This window comes from Mastigoproctus giganteus, chromosome 7 (assembly GCF_048544385.1).
Source record: "Mastigoproctus giganteus isolate SK-2022 chromosome 7, ASM4854438v1, whole genome shotgun sequence".
NCBI lineage: Eukaryota > Metazoa > Arthropoda > Arachnida > Uropygi > Thelyphonidae > Mastigoproctus > Mastigoproctus giganteus.
Window position 1 is genome coordinate 93,640,098 of NC_143581.1, and position 12,519 is coordinate 93,652,616.

Sequence of the window (12,519 nt, forward strand, 5' to 3'; positions counted from 1 at the left end):
CTTTCCAGATCCTGTTGCAGCAGCATAGTGTCAGTAGTGTCCTTGACAACCCTGCCAACCTTTGTATCATCTGCAAACTTGGACATTAAGCCCGATATACCATCATCAATATCATTTAAAAATACAGAAAACAATAAAAAAAACAATAATGGACCCAACACTGAGCCCTGAGGGACTCCACTAATAACATCAGTCCACGATGAGCAGTGTCCATTGATTACCACTCTCTGTCTTCTCCCCCTCAACCACCCCTTTATCCATAGCAGCAATTTGCCTCCAATGTCACACTGCTCCAATTTGTGTAGCAGTCTTCCATGTGCAACAGTATCAAAAGGCCTTTCTAAGATCCAAGTATATAATATCAAAGTTATTCCCTGCATCCAGTTCTTTTGTGACTGCATCATAGTATCCAATCAAGTTGGTCAGGCAAGACTTCCCCTTAACAAAACCATGCTGTGTCTGAGCTATAACTGAAGTCTTGTCTAAATGATCCTGCAGTGCTTCTTTAACCAGTGCCTCCATTACTTTTCCTGGAACAGAAGTTAGGCTCACAGGTCTATAATTACTTGTGTCAGCCTTTGATCCTCCTTTGTGAATTGGGGTCACATTTGCACATTTCCAGTCTATGGGTACCTCCCCTGAGTCCAAGGAAGCTCTCATAATTATGGCTAAGGGTTTGCTTACTTCCTTTGCTGCCTCCTTTAATATAACTGGATAGATCCCATCCACCCCGGGTGCCTTTCTTGTGTTTATCTTCAACAGTTTCTCCTCCACTTCACTCCCAGTTATTTCAAGATTCTGTAGCTTACTGCTAGAGTTGAATACACCTCTGGCATTCCCCTCGCTGAATAACTCCTCATGTGTGAATGTCGATGCAAAATATTCATTTAGTTTGTTAGCTACCTGAGCAGGATCATCAACACTTGACCCATCAATATCAAGTGGACCAATCTGATTCATCCCCTTCCTTCTAGAGTTTACATAAGTAAAGAACTCTTTGCTGTTTTTCTTTGCATCCCTTGCCAAGGATTTCTCGTAATCTGCCTTCACCTGCCTAACCTCCTTTGTAACTTGGTTGCATATCAACTTGTATCTATCATAGGCTTCTGTGTCATGTGTTAATTTGTATGTATCCCATGCATTTTTCTTCTCTGCCATATGCCTCATTAGTTCATCTGACATCCATTTTGGCCTAAACCTTGAACAATATTTCTTAGTTGGTATGTAAAGCCTAGTAGCTTCCAAGATAAGTTCTTTGAATGCTTCCCATTTTGAATTTGCTGTTGGTAACATCATCAGTTGGTTCCACTGTATAGAATTTAAATACTGTCTCAGTCCATCGTAGTCGCCTTTACGGAAGCAATAACCCTTCCCTTTACCCCTAATGGTAGTTACCTCTTTGAGTAAATCCCACTTCAGCCCACTGTGATCACTGCCACCTAGTGGTTCATTTATCTGCAGATTCTTAATGCATGAAGAATCACTGCTGATAATCAAATCAAGAGTATTACTCCCTCTAGTTGCCTCCCGAACATGCATACCCGGTAAGCCTTTCAAAATCAATACCAAGCATCCGTCTTATGCTTCCTTTAGGATTCAGATTGATGGGCCTAATTACCAACAATACCTCAATGCAGAATACTGGCCCAGAGGTCTGTTGGTAATGTCATACTATGGGACACCAAAGAACAAGAACTTATCAAGCCCGAACCCCATTCCACAACAATGTATAACTACACCAGCATAGCTACCTGTCCTCTCTAGCGGAGTCTCCCAAATTATATCCGAGAGTGGGTGCAACTTATGGATGTCTAACGTGGAGATGACGAGCGAACATCGGACCGATCACATTCCAGTTAGAATATCCAGAATGAGAGCACATCGAACGCGACATCGATCCCGGGATGAGATTTCAGATCATTATGTGAAAAGCAAATACTGTTCCAAGAGTAATCTCATCATAGTACAACCTTCTGTCGAAGTAAAAATTCGATGTTTCCTACAAAACATCAGGAGTGTCAAAAACAAGCTAGATGGTCTACTTGAGTTGCTTTCCTGCTCAGAGTACGACTTTGTCATTCTGATTGAAACCTGGCTCAGAGATGAAATGGAAATTGCTGCCTTCACCTCAAATCTTGGTTATCACACGCTGGCTGCTAATAGAATTGGGAGACGAGGTGGCGGTGTAGCAATCTGTCAAAGGAGTTCACTACCCCTGATTAAGGCATCCACTTATCCAGAAGGTGATATAGAAGCTGTTCTTGGAATCTACCGAATTGCTGGTTTGTCGATCTCTGTGTGTGCCGTTTATTTACCTCCACCAGTTTCTGAGGATTCTGTCCTTAATCTGACAGCATGGCTGTCATCCACAATCAATCATCGGCAAAAGCTCATCATCCTCGGAGACTTTAACCTTCCACTGCCAGCCACAAAGAAGCTCCTAGATACTCTGTCATTGAACATGTCGGAAATGGGCATTGGTCTTATTCATGTTCCTCCCTCACACGGCGATGCCACCCTGCAGCGCATCTTCTCAAACTGTTTAGTAGAGGAAACCCTGACCATAACTGAGACTTCAGTCCGATCATGTTCCGATTGCTGCGATGATATCTCTGCAGGCACCTAAGGATGAACGTACACAAGTACAAACTACGAACACCGTCAGGAGAGTATACAATCCAAAATACATCAACATTGGAAAAGTTACTACCCTTTTCCAACTTTACCCATGGAACATACTGGCTGAGCTTAACATAAATGAGGCTGCCTACTGGCTTTCGAGATGGATGGAATTCATTGCAAGGTCTGCAATGTCCAAAACTTGCATCCTTAGTCCCCACTCAAAGCCATGGTGGAATGACCTCCTGACCAAGGCCTTTAGGGAAAAACAGGCAGCCCATGCCTCTTACAAGAAGTCGCCTTCACAAGACTCATACGCCAGATTTTCCAAAGCAAGGATGGATTTCCAGAAGAGGAAACAATTTTCTATTGACAATTTCATGAACGGCCGTCTATCCAGGGGAAAACGTGTGTGGTCCACAAGTCATACTTGCACCCCTCTGCCTTTAGATGTCCAGGAATGGTGTGAGCATGTGCTGCGTTTTAAGCGAGATCACCGTGTGTCCGAAGCATATCCTTGGAACAAAGCACTTAACATTTCTTCACCTACTAGTAATACAGAAATTTCCGAAGAACAACTAATAAAAATAATAAATTCACTACCTGACAAATCCACCATAGGAATTGACGCAATACCTCTGTTTAGTCTAAAAATTGCTTCTCATTTCATCAGCAAAGAGCTCACTCAACTCTACAACAAAGTACTCAAATTTGCACAGGTGCCTTCAAGCTGGTTATCATACAGAGTCGTGGCAGTTCCGAAAAAGTCTCATGCGAAAAGACCGGCTGACTTCAGGCCAATATCAATTGCCTCTCCCTTCCTGAAATGCGAGAAGTGCATCTATAATGATGTAGCACTCACAATCTTTGCGCATAGGCCAGAACACACCCATTATGCCATGCCTAATAGATCTATGGTAACCTGCCTACAGTCATTATCACAGAAAATACTTCAGGCCTGGAATGACAACAAAGATCTTCACACCATTTTTCTCGACATGAAATCTGCTTTCGACTCAGTCCAAATAACACCCCTTCTTGCCTTACTTGAGAGATTCTACGGGATATCCGGAAAGATGCTCGAGATCCTCAATAGTTTGTTATCTAGGAGAATGCTTCACTTCGAAGGCGATGGCGTTAAAGTCACTAAAAGCGTCGAAGTAGGGATCCCACAAGGTAGTTGTCTCTCAGCCTTGTTATTTGCAGCAATATTCGTTCCACTAATGGATCAAATTCCAGCTTTCCTATCTTATGCTGATGATATTGTTTGCTATTTGCCATGCAAACGCCACGTTGGTCCTTCACAAGAAAGACACACCGCCTCTGAATCTGTAAACAGCTACCTAAATACATTCTATAAGTATGCTAAATTTTTTGGCCTGTCAGTCAATCCAGAGAAGTCAAACTATCTCATCTTTACGCCAAGTCGGATGACTTCTACTGATATTGCATCTTCTCTACTTCCGGTATTGGCAGGAAATGTCCTGACTCCCATAGACAGTGTCAAATTCCTAGGAGTAATCCTTGATGCCAACCTCACATATAAAAAACAAATCCAAGCACAGTATTCCCAAGGCCTAAGAGCGTTCTGGGGAATGAAAACTGATCTGTGCAAAACGCACAATAAGAAAATAATCAAGAAATACCTCGCAACTTACTTCTGTAGTGTACTCTCCTATGCCGTGGAAGTTTGGTCGGCGGCACCACCCACCAGCCTCAGGAAACTATGGGGCCTCGAATTCTGGGTGCTGAAGTGGGCCAACTTGTGGTCGCACCAGATCTACACAACATCTAAATCTACTCTCTGCTGCAACCTGCAATATACGCCCATAGTCCACAGAGCCCATGTGCTAAAAATAAAGTCATTCCTTCATCTGTGCTCAGCTAAGCAGGATCACATCAACATCTGGAACACGGTTGGTTGGCGTTTGCCAGGCAGACATCTCCGTAGTACCCCCTCTTTGTGCTCAAGACTCCAGCGGTTACAGAATTTCAAAAGACACTTCCCTAATGTGACTCTGGACACTCTCAACTCGCTCAACATCAACATCAACCTGTGGACGATAGACAAGGCATATCGAGATGGCATCTTGTCCCATCTTGCTGTTTGTAAAGGACATGTTCAGCTCAACTTGTAGTCCTTTTTCGCTGTAATTACTACTACATTCATTTTTACATTTTGACTATTATCTTTGCTTTGATCTATTAATTATTATTTAGTTATTATTATTATTTTATTTATTTATTTATTTTTTTTATAAATCAAAATCACTTGTATAAACAACTAATTGTAAGATTCCTCTGGCTTTCTGTGTAAGGAATCACTAGTGTATAAAATTTATGTTAATAAAGAATCTTATTATTATTATATTGATCTGCAGTGTATATTTAATAGCATAATTGGTAAATTATGAATTTTTTTTTTATAAGAGTGTGCTTTCTTTCAATATAATTCAGTTCAATTCTTTCCTATTAGTGAGTTCAAATATTTTGGCATTTAGCAAGAAAAAAGTTAATGAAAGGAATTTCACTATAATATTCTTTTCCATTATCAATGTATTCAGATAATTACCTATGGTTTGTGTGTTATGTGAAGGCTCAATCTTTAAAAGATCTTCACAAAAGCTACAATCCCAATCACCAACTGTTTTTGTGATCTCTACAGGAAACAAAAAATAATGTTTTTGAATATTTTTTCTCATCTAACCTATTTATAAAAAATTTTGTAAAAAAAAAAAAGAAATTCTATACTACTGAAGTTATATGTAAAATTAAGCAAAAGTATTAACAGAACAAGTCTTCAACTTGATTTTTGAGAAATAGTCGATTACAAGTCAAATTAAAATTACAACACACTCAGTTTTACATATCTGTAGTTAGGTACTGTATTTATTTCAATACAAAAATTCAGAAATACCCATACTTGCCTTGATGGGATTATTCTTATTGAATACCTAAAGCTGACTCCGATGCTGAGTCAGACTTAGATATCTAGTGAAACTACTAACTAAAGGCTTAAAACTTCAGCTAACAAAGATAGATTACAATATTAGAATTACTTGAGTCTAATGATGTATTTGATGAAGATAAAATTGTAGATGATAAAAACATGGATTGTGGTTATGATTGTTTGATTGGGGGGGGGGGGGGAAGGTAAGGATTTCAGTGGATAAGGAGGCAGTAGTAGTAAAGCACCAAAGACAGATAAGTAAAGCTGGCTTAACTGAAGGACTGGGAAACTGCACTTGAAATAACAGCTAGATATAACTGTATAGGCACTCCCTGACTTGTGTAATACTCGACTTACAGAAATTCAAGTTTACATAAATTTTTGCCGGCAGTGCAAACTTAAAAAAATCATGGAAACGTATTTTGCATCCCGTAGGAATCGCTAAAATATTGTAATGGGAACCCAATAAAATATTGTTTTTTCTTTTTTTTTTGTAAATTTGTTCCAAGACCTCGGACTGTTGTTGTTATTTTGGAGCATTAGCAACTAAGGCCATATTGCTCCGGGGATATGCGGTGGTCATTCCCTGACCTTTCTGCATCCTCCGTATTTGGTGATCATGGGCTCGAACCCCAGTCTAATCAAGAAGCATGTGCTACGCACTGCTGCTCCTTCCCACCTGGCTATGGAGGCACCCCAAGACCTCAGAAGATGAAATTTTTGCTATATACCTATGCTATGAAAAGATGCCAAGAAATTGACAGCTCATTGGGGAATCTTGATCAAACAGAAACTTTATAGATATCCCAACATGGGAAAATCATTATAATAACCTCCTAAATGAAACAATATAACAATATAACAGCATTACTACACCTCCACTAGTAGATAAAGGGAAAATTGAAATTACAAAACAGCAAGTACTAGACTGTGCAAAAATAACGAAAAACAAAAAATCTCCAGGCCCTGGGAACATAGCAAAAGAACTAATTAAATATGGACCACTAAGTCTAATCGATCTGATAACACAGAATCAGAAGAATGGAAAGTAAGCTATATTTCATTCCTTTTATAAAAAAGGAAATAAGCAGGATCCTGGTAACTATAGAGGCTTAAGTGTAAACTACACTGTGTCCAGGCTATACTCTAAGGTACTTCAGTTAAAATTACAAGAGAAGCTAAAAGATAAGATAAGATAAGTGAAGAACAAAATGGATTCAGGGCAGGTCACTCATGTGTGGGCAATTTGTTTATTCTGCAACAACTAGTGGAGAAAAGGAAAGCAAAAATAAAGATACCTACTTTGCCTTCTTCAATTTAGAAAAGGCTTATGATGCTGTTCCAAGAAAGGAATTATGAAATGCCCTTCAAAATATATCAGTTGATCCAGAGCGTGTGGTACTGAGAAGGGAATAATACAATAATAACGTGGCATATATCAAGGTGGGGGGATACTCTTTCTAACCCAATCTATCCAACAAAGGGGCTGAGACAAGGATGTAGTTTATCACCTCTATTGTTTAATGTTTTCCTGGAATGTGCCTTACAAGAATAGAAAAGAAGCTGTTGTGGCATAGGAGTACCAATTAATGATAGATATCTTTGGAATCTTAATTTTGCTGATGATCAAGTCGTCATTACTCAAGAAGCTTATGATTTAGAATACATGTTAAAGAAACTGCATCTAGCATATAACCAATGGGGCCTCAATATCAATTTTACAAAAACAGAATACCTCAGCACAACAGAACATCCAGATGAATTGGAAGTTACACAATATATACATCTAAAACCTATTGACTTTTTCAAATATCTGGGATGTAGTATAACTAAAAAAGGATTGGGGAAAGAGGAAGTTTACATATGAATTCATCAGAGTAGGAAGATTCATGTTGACCTCTGGTGGAACAACAATATCTCCCTTAGAACTAAAAAACATATCAGACAGTCATTAGTGGAATCAGTACTTTTCTGTGGCTGTGAGGTGTGGACATTGAAAGAGGGGGACAAAAAGAAGCTTAGGGACCTAGAGGTGGACTACCTGCCTCAGAGTGCTAGAGTTTCTATGCTAAAGAGGATTACAAGCAAGGAAATAAGAAGACATGTGCAAGTAGAGGAAGATGTTATAGAACAAGTATAAAAAGAGGATCTTTTGGACATCTGTGCATGAATGAAGAGAGATGGCCTAAAAGAATTTATGAGTGGACACCACAAGGACAAGGGAAGAGAAGACGAGTACACACTACATAAACATGGAAGGAAGGTGTACTATCTGCCATGACAGAGAGAGAAATTTGAAAGTTGAGGATGTCCAGTCCTGGCAACTTTGGAAAATGAGAACAAGGCAACGATCTGTCGTATTAAGTCGAACATAGATAGACATATACTAATGATATGAACCATGGGCAACATGAGGAGTTACTTAACAGGTACCACACAGTAGCAATAAAAAGTTGCATGTCAGGGTTAAATTTTAGTGTATAGAATTTTGACTCTTCATAATAGGAAGGAATATGTAATTAAGATGGTCCTTGTTAGTCAAGATAATAGAATTTTTCTCTGCGTGGTCTAGCTTGTAAACAGAAAAGATTGTTTTAACAGAAATGCAATATACTTAGATAAAAGGAGCACAATGATGTTTGCTGATAGTAAAGGCAACATTAGGTGAGTTGAAAAACTGCTATTTTGGAGAGGGGGGGGGGTTTACACAGATTAACAGCTTAATGGCATTCATAAACAGCAGCAAAATTGATTTTTGCAGTGCTTCTATTTGGATATTTAGCATGTGGAAAGCAGGGTAGGTGGTGCTGAGTGTCCTCACTGGACAATTAATTATACAGAGAAGCTGCTGGAGGTCTAAATAATACCAAATATGTAGGTTTTTTGGCTGTAGTAAAGTTACTGAGAACATAAATATATATGAGAAGGGTGTAGGGAAAGAGTAATCAATCAATCACTAGATAGTAATTTTCCAGAAATTCAAAAAGGAACTTAGTGATTTGCTGGCTTAAAAACTGATACACATAAAATGTTCTGTTTTTCCTTATTTTAAATTATAGGATATTTGTTAACTACTGCAGATAATAAAATATTGATTGGAAGATTACAATATATAAATAGTTTAATTTTTCATATATTGTAAAAGAGTGAGAACTCAGATTGTCATTGTGTACAAAGAGAATAAGATAAAGAATACGAGAAACGTCGGATAACTTACGCAGAAAATTAGTTTCCCGACACCGGACTCTAGTGCTGCTCGCTTGGTAAACAGACAGTAGCATGTGTTATTGGTCTGAAGCAGAAATCGAGAAGGATATACAGTGAAACTTCTCCTAACGGACACCTCTCGTTAACGGACATCTCTCTACAACGGACATTTTCAAATTCCCCAACTCACCTCCATTGGTTTTAACACTGTTTCGTTTAGATTAGCACTTCATTTGATCTCCCCATAATGGACTGCGGGCGAGCTCACGGCCCTTTTTCTAGGAACGTTTCTTCCACGTATTGCCTCAATCGTGTGTTTATTTTCTATTTCCAATTCTCTGAATTTTATCAAGGTTTACGTCGCAGTTCTAAACCCTTTTTCAAGAATTTTAAGGCATGTGTAAAACTTCTGATGAATTCGGTGTGTGCGGCGGGGGGGGGGGGGGGGAATATGGTCGGCCTTTCGTGTTTTCAGTTCTGTTCAGTGTCGTGTGAAGTGCACAATGTCTTCTCGTAAACATTTAACTTTAAAAGATAAAGTCAAACTCATTAATGCGTATGATCGGCAAAAAAATAGTGTTCGCAATCTCTCTGCAAAATTCAAAATCGGGAAGACGCAGGTAAGTGACATCCTAAAGAAAAAAAATGAACTGCTCCAACAATTTTGGCAACACGGAAATGATCAGGTTCAAAAATCATTCCCGAAAATCGTTGGACTTCAAATTTGTCGCGCACGTGCTAAAAAAATTCCCATTAATGGGCCTATTATTAGGGAAAAGGCTTTGGAGGTTGCGAAATCTATGGGAGTAAATGAGTTCAAAGCTTCTGTGGGATGGCTAGACAAGTTCAAAACTCGGCATAAAATTTCTTGGAAAACCGTAAGTGGTGAAAGTGGATCTGTCGATACTGGGGTTGTAACAGAGTGGACCGTGAAATTGGAAGATTTATGTCGTGATTTTGAAGCTAAGAATATTTACAACTGTGACGAAACAGGGTTGTTTTTTTAAAGCTCTTCCTGAAAAAACAATGAGTCTTAAAAACGAAAAGTGCCAGGGCAGAAAAATTTCTAAGAAACGTTTGACTGTACTATTTGTGTACAAATATGCTGGGAGACTTTGAACAACCTCTTGTTGTAGGAAAACTACAAAATCCTCGTTGTTTCAAGGGCATAAAGTTAAATCTTGAATGTTGATTGGAAGTCTAATAAAAAAGCGTGGATGACACCAGATATCATGAGCGAATGGATAAGTCACTTTAACCAAAACATGATTCGTCAAAACAGAAAAATTATTCTTTTCATGGATAATGCTGCATCTCACCCGCACATTGAATTGTCCAACATTCAAATCATTTTCTGCCACCAAACACATCTGCAGAGTGTCAGCCCTTGGATCAAGGGATAATAAAAAAATTTAAACTTCACTACAGAAAACGTGTTTTAAGACATCTCATTGCAAACATGAACGATGTAACATGTGCGAGTGACCTTGTGCGAGTGACCTTGCAAAGAAAATCAGCATCCTAGATGCGATTCAACGGATTTCCTCTTCAGTAAACGCAATTAGAAAACAAACTGTCGTGAACTGTTTTGTAAAGTCTGGCTTCTCAAACGCAAAAATTGAAGTTGTGAACAGCAATGTGGAGCACCAAGAAGAACAAGAACTTCAACATCTATTGATAATGTACGATACTTCCGCTGCAAGTGACCCTGGCTACAAAGATATAGACTGAAACCTCACTACAGAAGATGGTGCTCTAGATATCAACGACATTACCATCGATATTTTTCAAGAAGTTCCTCATGAGGATGAAGAAATGGAAGGAGGTCATTCTGTCGAAGAACATATTAACGACGAACCACTGATGAAAATAGAAGAAGCGCTCATACAAATCAATCGTTTAAAAATGTTTTTCGCCGCTGAAGAAGATACTGAAGGACTTTCGATGGTTTCTTCACTCCAAACAAATGTTGAAAACAAAATTATCAGCCGGAAGAAGGTGCAGAAGAAAATAAGTGATTACTGTATGTATTTTTCTTAAGATAAAGTCATAATATGCATAGCACAATTGTATGTATATTATTTACAAAAATATTGTGCAAAATCTGTATATATTTTAATTTAATTTTACATTAAACGTTTAACGATTTTTCTTTCTTTCTTTTTTTTTTTTCTCCCTCAGACTTCTTGTTAGCGGACACTTCTCTCTAATGGACACATTTTCGTTAAAGGGAAGTTTCACTGTATTGATTGAAAGGTAGGCGTGGCAAACGATGAAATGATTGGTGGTGGGCGCAACAGATGACAAGCTACTGTGTAGTCATTGGTTGGCATTATGATGTGTATTTACCAGTAAAGAACAGTGCATAATAGTTTTGTAATGACCGGTGAACAGGTAATAGTAGCAATGAATCTTTTAAGGTACTGACTGACGTGTGTATCCGCACAATTATCTTTAAAAATAAAAGTACAGTAATAAAAAATTAATATTTTGTTAATAAACAATTTATGTGCTAGTCCACCCATGATTCTAAAGAAAAAAGGTTATGTTACCCCTTCCATTTCGTGAGCGTTTCAAGCTCCCATGGGATTCAAGTGGAGGTAACCTGACCTTTTTTCACCAATAGGGCATATTATTGAACAAGAAAATAAAAATACAGTCATAAAAAAATTTATTTTTTTATGAATGTATTTCTAAATATGACTGATTCTAAAGAAAAAAGGTTAGGTTACCCCCTCCACTTCGGGAGGGGGTTCAAGCTCCCATGGGATTCAAGTCAAGGTAACCTGACTTTTTTTCACCATTACGAAATACCGTAATGGTGAAAAAAGGTTAGGGCATGTGCGATTAGAACAAGTTACCATTAGTGCTGCTAAAGTGATACTAAACCGATGTTATCGCGTGTTGTGTTCACACACCAATCAGCACATTGTTTGCCACACCTACCTGTCAATCAATATATCGTTCTCGACTTTGCTCCAAACTGATAACACCTACCATTTGTTTACCAAGTGAGCAGCACAACAGTGCCATATCGGGAAACTAATTTTCCGCGTGAGTTATCTGATGTTTCTCGTCGTTCTCGTGCATGCTTTCTTTACCTTCGCCAGAGAATAAATTTTGAAACAGTATTAGTATTAGCAGTATTAGTATTACCAATGGCCACATGGTGCAAAGAAGCCTATGGCTTATTCTGCACCAGCCAGAAAAAATAAATAAATTAATAAAATAAGGTTAAAGGTTAAAATAAATTAATAAAATAAGGTTAAAGGTTAAAATAAATTAATAAAATAAGGTTTTTAAATTTTTTTTTTTTTTAATTTTAAAAAATAAATAATTAATAAAAGAAAAGGAATTAGACAACATATGTGTTTTCCTCCTCCCGGAGGTAATTATCCAGCTAACCTTTAAATTTCCCCAACTGTCAGCCTCTACCACCCATGTAGATAACTTATTCCAGTAATTTAAAACTTGCTGACTAAAATAAAACTTTCTGCAATCCAGTCTAAACATCTCCCCCATAACTTGAATTTATGGCTCCTTGTTCTAGAATCATTTATAACCGTGAAAATTTCGTCTCCATTCATTTTACTTTTACCTCTCAGAGCCTTAAACACCTCAATCAAGTCTCCCTCTAAAGTGTCTGGTTTCCAAGCTCTGTAAATCTATATATTCAAAGTCTTCTAATTTTGCCGATCTCACCAGGCGAGTTACATGTCTTTGGACCTTTTCAAGACACTCAA

The 12,519-nt window shown here is 38.2% G+C and overlaps 1 protein-coding gene across 1 annotated transcript in view; it reads right to left on the reverse strand.

Annotated features, from left to right (window-relative positions):
- LOC150083082 (speckle targeted PIP5K1A-regulated poly(A) polymerase-like) overlaps nucleotides 1-12,519 on the reverse strand; it is a 209,143-nt gene that overhangs the window by 42,130 nt on the left and 154,494 nt on the right. The window contains exon 7 of the mRNA XM_090378385.1: nucleotides 5,192-5,278. Coding sequence (XP_090234511.1) covers nucleotides 5,192-5,278 — 87 coding nt within the window. The remainder of the gene's footprint in view (nucleotides 1-5,191; nucleotides 5,279-12,519) is intronic.